Genomic DNA, 17,595 nt, shown 5'->3' on the forward strand with positions numbered 1-17,595 from the left:
CTTCGTATCTGACTGCCATCACCGTTCAGTCGGGCTGATGCATGGACCGGTGCATGGTCTGCTCTTGGACCACCATGTTCAGTGTGAATTATTACACAAAATGTTCATTAAATGTACGAAGAAGTGTTTCTAGGTTAATGATTGATATGACTCGTACAGTAAGAAGGCTACAGTAGCCTAGCTAATGTTAACTAGCATTACCAACCTCCCTGCTAAACTCACCACAACTTTGCAGGTCTTTTCCCTCATGCCGGCCCTTACAAAACCCACAAGCTGACCCTCAGACACACAACAGTCAATAATGTGACCCGATTTAAAGTGGTTTTCACCCCTTTGGACACTCTTGATCTTGTCCTTGAAACAGCGAAATATTGCCACGGTTTCATGGACGGCCAAACCGCTAACGTTAACCATTTTACTGCAGTGTCTAACATTAGCTGGTGGTAGCATTGAGCTTGGGCTATCAACTAGTTCAAAAGTTTAAGTACTTAATGAGAATATACATGGCTCTTTATGCCTCGACTAAGTTGATGTTGCCTATAAACAACAATTCATGTTCATAGAAGCCTCTAAAGAAGGTCACTAAAACATAATATATTGCATACCTAAGTTGCAGCATGTGGGCTAATGTTAGCAGCATTATAATGACATTCTAATGTCTGAAATAGGGATCTTAACCGGTAGCCGTTTAACCAGTGGTTGACCGAATCAACGTTGACCGGTTAAAATTTTCTGCCGCCGGTTAAAAAAAACAAAAAAAAACACTATTTTTAAAGCTTCCGAATACCAGCCAGCGTCTGTTATTACACTGCGCACACACGTGTTATTGGTGCTGTATTGTATGGGGCGATATGATCACTCAATATCTAAAAATGATAAATGTGAGCATGAACCGTCCCACGGCGGAATTTATTAAGCGCAACCGCAGCAGAGCTCACGTAGCCATTCCGAAAACAGTTTATACCGGTTACTATAGTGACTATTTGTACGCCTTACATGACAGGTCCTGTCTGCGCAGCCAAAAAAAAATCGCCACTATTAACCTAAATAATGCTTATGTGAAGCATGTTACCCATTATGTAAACAGTTAGAACATATAGGCCTAAAAACCTTTATTGTTATAAAAAAAATGAAACTACACAAATCGTTACAAATACAGACAAATGGATAAAATTTACCTTTGATGGGCTATTTGGCGCCAGCTTAGAATGTTTACTTAGAACGTAGCCTATTCAAAAAGCACAAAGCAGACGTGAGGTAACAGAATTGGTTAATATACTTTCCTGTAACACCACCAAATGTAGCGTTCTCTGTTTGTGACTTTGTAACGTGAGCTTTTATAGCCCGGTGGCGCGGTTGCATGGAAGGTCGACGTTGTGCGCAATGTGTGCCTGTGCGTGGGTGCGCAGGGAAAGCAATTATTTTTCTCCCCAAAACAAAACCCTTATTCCTCCACAAGTAGTGGACAATGATTGGGGAAAATGTATAATACAAAGGGCACGAACTAACATTGTGTGACGGGAGCCTAACCATTCTAAAATGGGGGGATAACTTGTTTCACGGGCAGAGAAAGACGCGCGACAGGACACGGGTATCATAAATGGCAGTTATAGAATTTTCGGTGACCGACTTTAACCGGTTAATGAGGCTCAGTGGCCGGTTAAGATTTTTTTTAAATTTCGCCATCCCTAGTCTGAAAGGCTAATTAGCCTATCGGCTACCTAAAAAAATTAGTGTTTAAACTAGCATTTACAGTGTTCTATTTGATGGTGTATTGGCCCAGACTAAGTTTGTGTGATATATAAACCACAATCCTTGTTGATACAAGTACCAGAGTCCGTCTAGAAGGTTTTTAATCGCATTAAGATTTTCAACATAGGCAGTAAAAGACTCCACGCCATCTTGGTCAGGGATTTTCGCTGAGTTTCAAACTTTACCATAACGCACTTTCAAACAATCAGAGGCATCATTGTGGGATTGTTCAGGATTATGGGTAATGAAGTACTTATCCAAGACATCACGAATAGAAGACATTTATCTCAAAACAAGGTTGGTGCCCCATGAATTTTTGCCGTCTATATGAGCATATGCAATCGCTTAGTATAGCCATAGCTGGTTTTAAGTCTACCATGTATGGTTATGTTTTTATGGCTTATACCCCAATTGTCAATTGAGAAATTGTATTGAATTCTTACTTCCGGAATCAGCTGTGGGCGGGACTGTGATGGTCTATACAGAATGAGGCCCTCTTAAATAGGCCAAATTGGCCCATTCATGACTAATTGGACCATACCAACAGTCCAAGAATTACCTGTAGTCAAAGGCCATAAATGGGCTATTTAACTAAATAGGAAATAAACATTACATGAAAACAAACTATTATTATGAGCGCCGCGCAGAAATATAAGTTTAGTCAGATTTCTTTTTTTTTCTTTTTTTTTCCGCATGGCCAATTTTCCGTCAATGATTCCTGTGACACTCAAAGACGAAACTTGGTGGTCATGTAGCCCCCCCCCGCTGGACTGGACCCCCCGAAAGGGGGGTAGGGCGGACACAGTTTTCTGTGAATATCTCAAGAACTGTAGGGTTTAGGAGGACCACCTTTTTTTGGTATGTTGATCTTAAGGGGCCATGTCAAGCCATAACAACTCATTTCATGTATAGCGCCACCTAGTTAAAACGAAAAAGTAAAAATGAGGTTTTGTAATCACAATATCTCTGGCTGACAAGGTCAAAACTGCACACAATTGAAAGTGTAGGATCATTATGACACCCTCTGAATGCATGCCAAGTTTCGTGGACTTTCGTTCATGGGGGGCTATATAATAAATTAATTTATGTGTACATTTAGTGACCGTACATCAGTTTTCTGTGAATATTTTGAGAACCGTAGGGCTTAGGACAACCAATTTTTTGCGCATGTTTGCCTCCAGGGGTCATGTTAACCCATTCCATATGCACACACGTGCATAAACAGATATTCACACATACATACATTCACAGTAATCATACGTATTACACATACACACACAGTAGACATATGTGCGCATGCATGCACATGCACGCACACAGGCACACACACAGGCACACCCACATGCACGCACACACACACACACACACACACACACACACACACACACACATACAAACATAAACACGTACACGCACACATGCACACAATTCAAGAATTTCTCATAATTATGAACAGGCAAGACGGGGGTGGGGTTGTATAAAATGTATTTTACATGTGAAATCTATGAACTAATCATGTTTTGGTACTTGTTGTCTAGCAGATACCAGTGAGAATTGAGTGTGCATAATGCAATTCATTGAGACAGTTAGAATCCTAAATGCCTTTCACCTTTTGTTTTTAGCCAGCAGCCAGACCTGCAGATACCCTAACTTTGCTGAATTACTGAAGCTAAGCAGGCTTAGTTAGTACTTTGATAAGAAACTTCCTTGGAAGAGTAGGTTCCTGCTTGAAGTGGTGTTGGTGACTGGCCAGTAGGTGGCACTCTTCCCTGTGGCCAAAGCCACCAAACAAATATCAATCCCAATGTCCTATTGCAGTGACATGGACACTGTACTGCAGGAGATCCTTTTCATGAATGTTAAATTGAGGTCCTGACTCACCATGGTTGTTAAAGATCCCATGGCACTTATTGCAAAGAGTGGTTCCCTGATTTGCTTTATTTATGTACAAAAAGACACGTAAACACACACACACTACACATGCACACACACACACATACATGCACACACACACACTACACATGCACACACACACACATACATGCACACACACGACATGCACAAACACGCACACAAACACACATACACACACACCCTCACACACATACAAACACACCTACATACACACACACACAAACACACACACAAAAAAACACATACAAAACACATATACACAAAAACAACCACACACTCTGCACACACTCAATTACAAACACACAAAAAAGGAACAAAGTAGGAAATGAACACAATTTGACAAGCATGACTTATTTTTGTGGAAAAAAATGTGCTGGACTGGGCGGTGGTCATATTTTGTACCGCTCTGCGGTACATCTAATTATTATTATATTAAAACCATGTTACAACATTTATACACACTATTCACACTACACTTAAACACACAAAACATTACTGCAAGCTGTGTACACTGGCCTGCACCCTCTGCCCTGGAACAGGGAGAAATACTACCCCTACAGTGGCGCGCGCATCCGCATAGGAGCAGTCGAACCGATGAAGCGCCCGATTTGGTTCCCCGTGGAATTCGTGTTTCCCTAGGTCTTTACGCAGAAGCTCTAGTCAGCTACCGTAGCTGAAAACATGGAAGCACTGCCACTTGGGCCTAGAGATTGTTTGCTCTGTAGCGAGTGAGAAAAGTACAGATGTGTTGCATGATATCTATTCTGCAGTTCTTCGCCTGTGCTTCACCCCAATATAGTCCCGATTCGATACCTGCCTAGGAGATCACCTCATCTTAATCTGCATTGCCATTTGTACTTGTTGTGAAGACGGAGGCCACAAGAAGTATTTAGGGATTTTGTTGGCTCACTTTTACTCACAACGTACTATCTCGCTACAAAGGATTCCATTCACTACGCTAAGCTAACCTAGCGGGGGCGCTACCGGACTACGGCAATGCATGCACGGAGACAAAAATGTTTTTGTTCACACTACAGTGAATAACCCAATTTTATAAAATGGTGGCGTGTTCCTTTTAAGTTGGCTGCTGAAATTCTCCATTTACTCCTGCAGGAGGTGCACTGCTTCCAGAACTCAGAATTGTGCTGCTGGGATTTAAAGATGCTGGGAAGAGTTCATCAGGAAACACCATCCTGGGCAGAGAGGAGTTTCAGCCTGGACAGAGATCTGCTGTTTGCGTGAAGAGACAGGGAGAAGTAGCAGGCAGGCAGGTCACTGTGGTGGAGACACCTGGATGGAATGGCCATTCAGTGAACAGCCCTGAGATGGTCAGAAAAGAGATTCTGCTCAGTCAGAGATTGTGTGATCAGGGTCCCCAATGTTTTTGTTTAGTCATAAGAGTGGATTTTGCTTTCACAGAGATACACAAGGCATCCGTTCAGAAGCATATATTTCTTCTCAGTGAGACAGTGTGGTGTCACACCATGGTGCTGTTCACCCATGGAGACTGGCTGGGAGACACAACCATTGAGCAGTACATTGAGAGTGAAAAAGCCCTACAGACTCTAGTAGAGAAATGTGGGAACAGATGTCATGTCCTCAACAATCAGAATAGAGGTGATACTATGCAGGTCACACAGCTGCTGGAGAAGATAGAAAACATGGTAGCAATGAATAAGAGCTCTCTCTTTAAAATGAGTGAAGATCTTTTACAAAACCTAGAGGAGCAGGCGAAGACAGAGAAAATCAGAGCAGAGAAGAGGATGATGAAGGTGAAGAAACAAAGACAAGACCTCAGGGCATCACTGGGTGAGTAACAGCTCCAAGCTGCAAGCACCAAATTGACTATTATAAAGAGAATGTGTTGTAGACATTTCATATTGTTTAAGCAGCTCCAAGCTGCAAGCACCAAGGCCAGAGTGGCTGGATTCAAAGCAGAAAGACAACTTGGAGAGATCCACCAGAGTCATTGTACTATTATTTTTATGATAGAACTTTATCCTCTTAATGTGTTGAATAAGTAGGTAAAGTTGTTGAACCCCAGCTGAATTTGTATATCACTATTTTGATAATTTGACTTTTAAAAAGAGAATGTATGGTAGACATTTAACATTGTTTAAGCATCACATCATAACATGTTGACTGATAAAACATGTATTATATTTATCTTTTTCCTTAAAAGATCAAATACATCAGTTATCTCTAAGGATAGTTCTTCTGGGATTCAAGGAAGCTGGCAAGTCTTCAACAGGGAACACCATCCTGGGTGAAGATGTGTTTGGGTTGCGCTCTATATCAAAATGTGAGAAGAGAGAGGGGGAGGTGGCAGGGAGGCAGGTCACTGTGGTCGACACCCCAAGCTGGTATTGGAGAAATGGCACGGCTAAAGCTCCTGAATTCATCAAACAAGAAACAATACTGAGTGTGTCCTTGTGTGATCCTGGACCCCATGCTCTCTTACTTCTGATCCGTATTGATGTCTGTTTCAATAGTCAATACAGACAAGAAGTGCCGCAATATTTGAAACTTTTCAGTGGGGATATCTGGAGTCACACCATGGTGCTGTTCACCTTTGGGGACTGGCTGGGAGACACAACCATTGAGCAGCACATTGAGAGTGAAAAGGCTCTGCAGTCTCTAGTAGAGAAATGTGGGAACAGATATCATGTTCTCAACAATAAGAATAGGACAGGCGATCAGGTCACAGAGCTGCTGGAGATGATAGAAGAGATGGTAGCAGGAAATAAAAACGATCACTTTGAGATGGACAGAAAGAGACTGGAGGAAGTGAAGGAGAGGAGGGAGAAAGAAGAAGAGAGAGCAACAGAGAGACTGATGAAGGTGGAGAAGCAAAGACAACACCTCAAGTCACTGAAGCGTGAGTATTAAACAATCTTCATCTCTAGCTTATGAAACATTAAATTAAATATAAGAATATGAATTCTTACGCCCATACAACAGTGAAATTAGTAAAATAGTAAGTAAAATAGGCCTAGAGGAATTTAAGCAGCACTATTGTTAGGCTTGTTTTTATCTGCCTGTTATTTTTGGTTTCATCTTCAAATTCATTTTGATATCATGTGCATCACATGTAAACACATGTGCCGTTCCCACTAACAATCCAGGATGTGCAATATGCTTACTAGGACTAGATCTTCGAATCCCTTGATAAATCAGCACAATCGCTGTTGTAGGGGTTGGATTGGGTTATGACTGCCTGGTGCCTACATTATGACACATCATCAGTTGTGCACCCCAGCTCCATGAAGTCACTTGTCAACCCATACAGACATTGATGATAACGTGTATACAAACTCTACTTTACATAAAATAAATATGGTAAATAGCCTACTGTCATGCAGTTAATGGGATACTGTACAGAGTTGGAAAGTTAGGTCAGCTTGGAAAGTGTACAGCTGTGTACTGTACAGCCATAGCTTACACCTGCAGGAGCGCTTGCTTGGGCGCCTGTGTTGCGCAATGCACTTTGCTCCTCTCATACAACGCAGTTCCCATTTCTCCAAACCATACATAATTACAAGGACAAATACAAATTGCTACACGAGGGAAATCAGTGTGGTGTCCGATATGAAAAAACAGGTATAAATCTAGCAAACACATTTCCACGAATCACGGATGTGTTGATGACATAAATTAGGAAATATTAGAGGACTTAATGAGACGTGATGTTGAACTGCATGCCGATGCCATTTAACCCAAATGCCCCAGCAGCAGCACGGGAGAGGAGAACTTATCTGACAGATCTGCATTGTCTATAGTGAGGTAATGTTAGATTACATTGCAAAAATATCACCATGCATTCATAAGCTTGTGATTCAGTGAGAGTAATCCCAAAACATCGGAAAGTGACATTTCTGTATTACATTTTGTCAAGAGGGAAAATCAATAGCAAACTGTTCCCAACTGACTATAGCGCTGTGAACCGTACCTGGCTGCACCTGGCAAATCCGCCATCATAATAGCAATCCTCTATGGAACAAGCGTGCCTGTTGTTAAAGGGAATGTGAGATGACGCTCTGATTGGTTTATTGCACGTTACGCCCAAACCACACCCATGAATAATGTAGCTACTACAGAATTAATCCGTGATACATCGCCTCACTCACACAAATTCCAAATAGTCTTTTGCCCAGGTCCTCCCATGTTCCTAAAACCGCCCCCTGGGTCTGGGCGTAGTTTGGTCGCTGCAATTTCGGGTGGGAAGGTGAGCCTCTGACTTAAGTCTACCCGCATTTCCCAGTCTGCGTTCAGTGGGCATGAGTCTCGAGGCGATCGGTTGGCATGGCATTGACGGTTACCTCAGCTCAGGTGAAGCACACACTAATCCCGACGCAGTGAGCTGCCTGCTACAGTGGCGCTCAGAGAGCAGTGAGGGGTTAGGTGCCTTGCTCAAGGGCACTTTAGCCGTTCCTACTGGTTGGGGTTCGAACCGGCAACGCTAACCAGTAGGCCACGGCTGCCCCCAATATATGCTATATATATATATACACTATATACACCACATATACTGACTAGATGTCGCCTTGACTACTGCTGTTCATTGGAACGAATGCGCCAATCGAGATGCCATCTTTCCGCGGTGATCCACTCTTCTTTAATGCATTAGCGTCAATCTAGACAAAGACCTAACGACAATAAAATCACCATAAATCACCAAAATCTCAAGCAATTTTCTACATTTTTTAAGGTTGTTCCAACTGACAGACATGTGTTTATGGTCGAGTCTAGAGAAAACTAAGCTTTTGACGATAATAAAGATAAATTTATCCATCTAGCCCAGCGGCCCCTAGAGGAACTATGAGTGAACTGCAACCAGGTTCGATACAATGGAAGTGAACAGGCTCTCCGTAGACAGGCTCTGGTTGAGGCTACATATCTCTCGTCTCATTGACTCATGTAAGTTGTAATCTCACCAGAAGTTGCTGTAGATCTAAAGAACATTTACTTCCGTGCTTTAACATGGTCTGCTACTACATAAGCCAGTCATTACTTTTATAATTCAAGTTTGCCATCATTGTGAGAAGTTCCTAAATTTAGTTAGTTAGTTAGTTAGTTAGTTAGTTTATTAGTTGTCCCCTTAGGGAAATTCTTTTTCACATTTTCCATACCGCTTTTCATCCTACATGGTCACAAGCACAGGATGGCACATACATGGTCACATACAGAGGAATGACACATACAGACATACATACATAGTTGATGGTGCAGCCTGCCATTATGCCTATCTCCAAGTGCTGCCAGGCGGTTTTACTAGCCTGAGTTGTAATGCAGAACTGGAGGTCCTGGAAATATGCTTTGACCAGCCTTGTGATGCTCTCTGGGACTTGGAAGAAGTTGAAGGCTGCCCACAGCATCTCATGAGTAACTGACCCGACGGCATTGACAAGGTCTAAGAAAGTCACATGCAAATCTTTCTTTTTCTTCTTGCCTGTTTGTACCTAGTGCCAGATGACATTTGCGTGTTCCAGGCATCCTGACAAATCACTTATCTGCACTGAGGTGTCGACATAGTTGTTCTTTTGCAGGAATGCTGAGAGTCTTTGTGCCACAATACTGAAGATTTTCTTTCCTTCCACATTCAGTAAACTGATCTGGTGGAATTGGGGGATAGTTGAGGAGTTCTTCCCTTTGGGAATCAGAATCCTGGCACCTGGAGCGTTCTTATACAGCCTATATGGAACACCGTTGGGCCCAGGGGCTGATGCTGTATTTGCCCGCTTTACTGTGTTCTCAACTTAGCTGGATGTTGCACTATAGTTCTGTGTTCTGGGGCGTAAGTCCCTGTGAAAATGAAAGAAAAGTTTACACATCAGGCCATTGTCAGCTGTATCGCCAAAGATGCACCAACATTTAGTAGTGCCAATGGGGCTGTAAGTGTTTACAAGATGTACATGTACTTTAGGTGGTTAGCTCACTAGATTTAAAGCAAAACTCCTTACTGCTGCTTAAAGCACCACAAAGTTCTTAAGATAGCATGGTCATATAATGTGAAATATATTTATATATTCTTTTCAGCAGGGAATTCATCCCCACAGTCAGAGTTCAGAGTTGTGTTGCTGGGATACAGAAATGCTGGGAAGAGTTCATCAGGAAACACCATCCTGGGCAGAGAGGAGTTTGACCTGAAGAGAAGAACAGCTCAGTGTGTGAAGAGACAGGGAGAAGTAGCAGGCAGACAGGTCACTGTAGTCAAGGCTCCAGGATGGTGGAATAATGAAAAGCTCATAAACACTCCTGAGCTCACTAAACAGGAGATTGTGCTCAGTGTGTCTCTGTGTCCTCCAGGACCACATGCTGTCCTACTTGTCATAGATATTGAACGTTCTTTCACATTTGAAGAAAGATTAACTATTCAGGAACACCTCGAGCTTCTCGGTGGTATTGTCTGGAGTCATACCATCATGCTGTTTACCCGTGGAGACTGGCTGGGAGACACAACTATTGAGCAGTGCATTGAGAGTGAAGAGGCACTGCCGTCTCTAGTTGAGAAATGTGGGAACAGATATCATGTCCTCAACAATAAGAATAGGGCAGGTGATCAGGTCACAGAGCTGCTGGAGAAGATAGAAGAGATGCTAGCAGGAAACAGAAACTGTCACTTTGAGATGGACAGAAAGAGACTGGAGGAAGTGAAGGAGAGGAGGAGGAATGAAGAACAGAGAGCAACAGAGAGACTGATGAAGGTGGAGAAGCAAAGACAACACCTCCAGTCACTGAAGCGTGAGTTGTATTGTATTTTCTGTGTTTTGTAGTAAACAAACTGAGCTTTTTCATTGCAAAAATATATGTTCAACACCCTTCATAATTATCTAGCTTATTAAACATTGAATCAAATATGTCTTAATATTAATTCTTATGGCCATTAATTCTTATGGCCATTTTCAGCTGTATTGCCAAAGATGCACCAACATTTAGCAGTGCCAGTGGGGCTGTAAGTGGTGTGTACAAGCTATTCATGCACTTTAGGTGGTTAGCTCACTAGATTTAAACCAAAACTATTTACTGCTGCATAAAGTCCACAAAGTTCGTAAGATAACGTGGTCATATATATTTATATATTCTTTCTGCAGGGAATTCGTCACCACAGTTAGAGTTCAGAGTTGTGCTGCTGGGACACAGATATGCTGGGAAGAGTTCATCAGGAAACACCATCCTGGGCAGAGAGGAGTTTGACCTGAAGAGAAGAACAGCTCAGTGTGTGAAGAGACAGGGAGAAGTAGCAGGCAGACAGGTCACTGTAGTCAAGGCTCCAGGATGGTGGATTAATTTCAACCTCAAAGCCACTCCTGAGCTCACTAAACAGGAGATTGTGCTCAGTGTGTCTCTGTGCCCTCCAGGACCTCACATTCTCTTACTGCTTATAAAAGTAGCTAATTCTTACACGCAGGATGTCATTAGAAACATCCAAGAACATCTGGAGTTTGACAGAGTCTGGAGCCATACTATGGTGCTGTTTACCCGTGGAGACTGGCTGGGAAACACAACCATTGAGCAATACATTGAGAGTGAAGAACACCTCAGATATCTGGTAGAGAAATGTGGGAACAGATATCATGTTCTCAACAATGAGAACAAAAGTGACAGAACACAGATCACAGAGCTGATGGAGAAGATGGAGGAAATTATCTCTGGAAACGGAGGCCGTCACTTTGAGATGGACAGAGAGAGACTCCAGGAAATGAAGGAGAGAAGAAAACAACAGATGCAGAGAGCAGAGGACAGACGGATGTGTGACTACAGGCAGATATCTGCTTTTCGATTCTCACAAGGTGAGTTTATTCATTTTATTGTGTTGTAATGTATATGGTAATATTATATTTTAAATGTTATTATTAGTTGTATTGTAATATTAAATTAATATTACCATTATTAGTATGTTTCATTCCTCAGTGGGTCCTGTTGTAGCTATTTAAATCAATAGTCTCAAGTGTGAAGCATGGGTGCCCCCTGTTGGACAAAAAGATCACTGCTGTCTAGGGCTGCACAATATATCTAAAACTATCGTTATCGCGATATCAGCGCTTGCGATGGACATACCGCAAAGATTACTTAATTTTCGATAAATTTCGATACATTTTCTGTGCCGTGCGCATTCCATACACTCTATGGTGTATTCACATTCTGAATGTCAACATATTTTACCAAACCGATGCTGTCATGCTGCCCTAGAAGCCCGTCCCCTACCAGTTTAGGTGTGTGGTGTTTTAGGTGTTGAGGCGGGAGCTAAGTCGTGATGGCTGAAGATAGTGAGTCGAGCGAGGTAGGCTACACTTGGGTGAATAGGAATTGGTGACTAAAAAGAAAAGCATGTCTGTTATATGGGAATGTTTTGGTTTTATGAAGGATGCCGTGTTACAAACAAATTCTTCCTTCTCCACCGTGTTAAAATAAACAATTTCTTTCGGTATCGTTATATCAGAAGATATCTGTCTTTCACTGTAAGGCTTGTATTTCATGATTTGCATTTAGCAAAAGCCCCAGACACAGAGGTAATCAGGATTCGTTATTTGTAAAAGTTGTTTCTTAGCCTGGACTGTGCGATTGCAGCCCAATTACTTTCACTTTCCGCTGCCCTCGTAGTCGGCATGCCGGTAGCCTAATAACGTGGGATACGCAGCGTATGAGGTTACAGACTGAGATGACCGCCGCGATATAGCTTAAGTAGCTTTTTTGCTAGGCCCATCGAAGGCTGGCAATGTGGAATATTCTGCTGGTTGGTGCACAAGTGTTCAGATTGGCTGTCTGTCCGTCTTTTATGAGGATTAGGAGCAGATATTCCACACAACTTTGATAGCCTAGTCAGTAATAATATTTTATATTGTTTATGTAGAAAATTATACATTTATTTCTGTAATTATACATTCCCCCCCCCCCAACCCTACAGTGTATGCTAGCAGTAAGCAGAATGGAAAAAAAAAACATTAAATATACTGCTCAAAAAAATTAAGGGAACACTTCAATCATACACTGGATCGGTACTACTATTTGGTTCTGAGCACAAGTAAAACTTTTGAGGCGAGTGTTTTATTTTGCAAGAACTGTCAGACATTCTGTGAATGTAGTTTGAGAATGGAGAAAAGGGTGGAAGGTTTCAAAAAATGTGTGGAAAACCTAAGTGTTCCCTTAATTTTTTTGAGCAGTATATTTAAATATCGCAAATTATATCGTTATCGCAGTACTCAATAATGTTATCGCATATCGCATGTTTTCCTAATATCGTGCAGCCCTACTGCTGTCAGTGTTGTCCAGTAGGGGGCAGTGGAGTTAGCAGTGGTGACACTCAATTGTTGCTGCCGTGGTTGTTGCCAAGGGCCAACTTGCCAACAACATGACTTCTATATTTCAGATGATGCTCCATTTCTCCAAAATATGAGGGTTGTGCTGCTGGGACACAGACTATCTGGGAAGAGTTCATCAGGAAACACCATCCTGGGCAGAGAGGAGTTTGACCTGAAGAGAAGAACAGCTCAGTGTGTGAAGAGACAGGGAGAAGTAGCAGGCAGACAGGTCACTGTAGTCGAGGCTCCGGGATGGTTGAAGAATTTCAGCCTCATAAACACTCCTGAGCTCACTAAACAGGAGATTGTGTTCAGTGTGTCTCTGTGTCCTCCAGGACCACATGCCGTTCTGCTAGTCATACGCACAGATTATACTTTCGCAGAGGTCTACGCAAAAAGTGCCAGGTACAATTTGGAGCTTCTTGGTAAAAATGTTTGGAGTCACACAATTGTCCTTTTCACCTATGGAGACTGGCTGGGAGACACATCCATTGAGCAGCACATTGAGAGTGAAGGAGAAACCCTGCAGTGGATCATTGGGAAATGTGGGAACCGATATCATGTCCTCAACAACAAGGACTGGACTGAGGATACACAAGTAACAGAGCTGCTGGAGAAGATAGAACAGATGGTGGTAAGAAACGGAGGAGCTCACTATGAAAGACCACAAGAAGAGGAGAAAAAGAAGAAAAAGGACAAGAAAAGGACAAGATGGGCGACTCTCTTCAGAGGTGTGTTATGACATATTATGTTAATTAATTAATGGGTCTGACACAGTATCCCCACTTACAGTACATGTCATCGCTCTTTTGGACCGCATCACCACAGATTTGAATGAAACTCAGAATGCTGATTCAGACATATAAAAGAGTCATGGAACTGACTTAAAAAATGTGATACCTATATGATCTATCTGTATAGTCTATTTATTTTATTAACAATGCAACTGGTAAATTGTTCTGTGCTTATGTTATGATACTTACTGTAATATTTACTGCTTACTCACCACTTACTAAAAAAAAATATGATTAAATGTAGGACCCAGGCTTGGAATTTCAACGTTCTGGGGGCAAGGCCACTTGGCCTTCAGTTGGGCATATTTGGTGGAGGGCACAAAGGCCACATGTCAGGGCACTAAGGCCAACGTTAACTATATAGGCTATAAAAATGATCAAAGTTGTATTTAGCCTATTCACTGCAGTAGACCTGCATCACTGTATGAAACATTACAAAAAAATGAAACATGACACATTACATATAACTGTAAATCATCTGATCATCTAATATTTGCAGATATCTAGGCTATATTTAACATTTATTTGATATTTGGCCTGTTATGAAATCATGTATTGAACAATTTAAGCACAGCTCAGCTTTAAGAAAGTCAAATAGCCTAGATGCATGCTTAGCATTTTGTGATCATTAAGGCTACTTTCACAAACTCTTAGTCAGCTGTCCTCTGATTTACCGATATCTAGGCAATATTTGTAATATTTATTTAGTATTTGGCCCGTTATGAAATAATGTGGAACAATTTAAACACAGTGTAAAACTTAAATCCCAAATTATATGTTGAAATTTACTGCAAATTCAAAACAGGATTACTCTGGAACGGCTAACTGTACAGGGGACTGCTTTACACCTTTGTGTTCGGTAAGGTCTGCTGTTTATTCTGATATATGGTTTGTCGTGTTAAACGAGGGGTTCGTGAAGTATTCCGCCGAGATGAATGGGTAGGGAGATGGACGCAAAACCTTCAGTAGAATTTATGATTAATTTGAATGATATTATTTACTTTTCTCGCGAACCGTTCACCACAGCAATTAGCGGCTGACATCGTTTAAAAGCTGAGAAAAAGCTCTTTACTTGTGATGTCTGTGTGATGAGTAGGCTACTTAGTTCAACTGAGAAGAATGGGTGAATTTGGATGCACTTTCTTTCTTGCGCTAACTTTCTCCACTGCGTAATTTGCGCTGTGAATGCTAAGATTGTTTTGACAGGCCATAGGCTACATATATATCGCTATTAGTAGGACGCAAAGCAGAATATTGAAAGAAGGGGGCACCAAGGCCACCGTGGCCTGTAAACCTCTGATTCTCAAAGGGGCGTCACGGCCAACGCAAGGGGCTACAACGGCCATGGCCGTCGTGGCCGCCGTGAAATTCCTACCCTGGTAGGACCTCTTATCTTGTTACACTACCAAATTAACAGGTTTTTAATGTTTGATTTATAGGTTTGCTGAAACGGAATAGAGCAGATGACCAGAGCAGAGAGTTGAATGAAGCTGCAGCACGATTGGATGAGTTGAGTCTGCAAGGAAGCATGAAAACTCCCCCAGACAGTGAGTACTAAATTACTTTCTCTGTAAAAAATACATGGTGAAATAGTGCCAGCGTTGATGCTGTAGCTATAACGTATACGCATACTTATGCTGTAGCTGCAAGAGCTAGATAGATAAAACAAAACAAAGGATATCATTTGAATATAAAACAGTGTGTATGCTGCTCTCAGTCAGGCTGTTTAGCCAGGATGGCAAAGGTACAGTACCAGTAAGTCATAAACTGATCAGGAGACACTGCTGTGGCAATGCTGATAAAAACAAGAAAGGCCACCGTGCACCAAGCAAACTTCAAAGGACCTTGAGAAATGTGGTGTGAAATTAGAACTGTGTGCAGCGGAAGTCCTGTATTATGACAGATCTGGGATGTTCACAGTGGAAACCTCAGGCTACGGCACATACCCATATCCATCACCTTCTGAAGCCACTTTAGTAGCCCTCTCTGAAGCCCTCAGGGAGTCTGTAAACACTGAGTGGAGTCCCTTTGAGATGGACAGGAGGAGCACTGGAGGGGGAGGTGAGTTACCTCTCTGGTGTGTTTCGTTCTGGGGTTTGGGTCAATTTACAGTACAATGTGTGTATATTTCTTAGCAGACACTTTTGTCCAAAATCGAGACATTTAACAATATATACATGTATCTCTCTGGTGTGTTTCGTTCTGGGGTTTGGGTCAATTTACAGTAAGTAGGTAAAGTAAGTAAGTAAATTTAATTTATAGAGCACATTTAAAACAGTTTCCACTGACCAAAGTGCTGTACAGAGGATATGGCTAAAAATGGAAAATGTGTGTATATACAATGTGTGTATATTTCTTAGCAGACACTTTTGTCCAAAATCGAGACATTTAACAATATAACCACAAACAGTGATAATCAGGTTCCAATCCGAATTGAAAGAAGTGCCCTTAATATTCGGAGGTCCGGGGCCTGTCAGACACTTTGAGACATTTTTGACTAATAACATCTATGCAAGAGTGACACATATATTCTGGGGAAACCTCGACAATAATAATATGACAGTAAAGTGAATGTAATGAAATTAGTTTTTATTACAATTCAGTGTAAACATAACTTGACAAAAAACAAAAACTCCCCCTGGGGGACCACATGAAAAACTTGGCATTGAGTAAATGGGACAAACTACAAGCATACCAGAGATATCATCATGTGGCAGTTTTAATGCACCCTATGTGTAGAATTCCACAGCATCTTTGTCCATGGGATGTGGTGGTGACTGTGTTTGGTTGTGATTGGACCTTTATCTGAGAAGAACATGGTAATAGAATCATTATGACCCATTTCAGTCAACTTTATTGTCAATCAAAACCATTTTGTTTCTCCCATACTCCAATGTGCAGTATTAAAACAAGATTTGACACACACTAACATAAATTAAACATAAGACTAACCATAGGACACAACTAGACAAGTGCAAATAGACAGAGCCGGACAGTAACAGAGTACATTTACTTGAGTACAGTACTTGAGTACAATTTTGAGGGATCTGTACTTTACTTGAGTATCATTTTTGGGGAGTACTCATGACTTTACTCAAGTACATTTGAGAGGCAAATATTGTACTCTTTACTCCACTACATTTCTATCCATAACCCTGAGTACCCGTTACTAAGAAAAATCTCAGGGTCAGTGGATCTTCTGGCCAATCGATTTCACATGTCTTGACAGGACATGTCTTATGCAGAAAACACTTTAAATAACTTTTGTTCACAAAGAGGTTACTCTGAGAGGAGCATCCGATGATTTTGCGCCCAGGCATCCACTAACTCGGGACCACCTGGGGACTAAGGTGGTAAAAGCAGTTTGCGAGGTAGCCTAGGCCTTAGGGGATGCCAGGCCTGCGGTCATGTAGCCTACCATGCCTACTGTATGCAATCACTCATTTTACTTTGATGTATTTATTAGGTTGGTCCAACATACAGTACCTCAGAATTATTGGCACCTCTGCTAAAGTTGACTAAAAAGAGGAATGTAAATCTTTTGGAAATTGATCTTAATGCCTTAAGTAAAAAAAATAGGAAATATTTAACCTATAAGGACACCAATTTTCTTTGTGAATGATTAATGTATCATAAATAACTACATTTCTTCCTTAAAATAGGGTCATAAGTATTGGCACCCCTATGTTACATTCCCATAGAGGCAGGTAGATTTTTATTTTTAAAGGCCAGTTATTTCATGGATCCAGTATACTATGCATCCTGATAAAGTTCCCCTGGCCTTTGGAATTAAAATAGCTCCACATCACATACCCTTCACCATACAGATTGGCATG

At 41.6% G+C, this 17,595-nt stretch overlaps 2 protein-coding genes across 2 annotated transcripts in view; both read left to right on the forward strand.

The window, feature by feature from the left end:
• Positions 1 to 17,595, forward strand: part of LOC121719390 (NACHT, LRR and PYD domains-containing protein 12-like) — a 705,660-nt gene that overhangs the window by 669,420 nt on the left and 18,645 nt on the right. The window lies entirely within an intron of this gene.
• Positions 1 to 17,595, forward strand: part of LOC121719381 — a 43,590-nt gene that overhangs the window by 7,350 nt on the left and 18,645 nt on the right. Inside the window, exons 4-10 of the mRNA XM_042104918.1 lie at positions 4,780 to 5,475; positions 5,849 to 6,544; positions 9,703 to 10,407; positions 10,758 to 11,456; positions 13,034 to 13,696; positions 15,199 to 15,306; positions 15,632 to 15,820. Of these exons, the coding sequence (XP_041960852.1) occupies positions 4,780 to 5,475; positions 5,849 to 6,544; positions 9,703 to 10,407; positions 10,758 to 11,456; positions 13,034 to 13,696; positions 15,199 to 15,306; positions 15,632 to 15,820 (3,756 nt within the window). The remainder of the gene's footprint in view (positions 1 to 4,779; positions 5,476 to 5,848; positions 6,545 to 9,702; positions 10,408 to 10,757; positions 11,457 to 13,033; positions 13,697 to 15,198; positions 15,307 to 15,631; positions 15,821 to 17,595) is intronic.

Source organism: Alosa sapidissima, chromosome 9 (assembly GCF_018492685.1).
Source record: "Alosa sapidissima isolate fAloSap1 chromosome 9, fAloSap1.pri, whole genome shotgun sequence".
In the NCBI taxonomy this organism is placed as follows: domain Eukaryota; kingdom Metazoa; phylum Chordata; class Actinopteri; order Clupeiformes; family Clupeidae; genus Alosa; species Alosa sapidissima.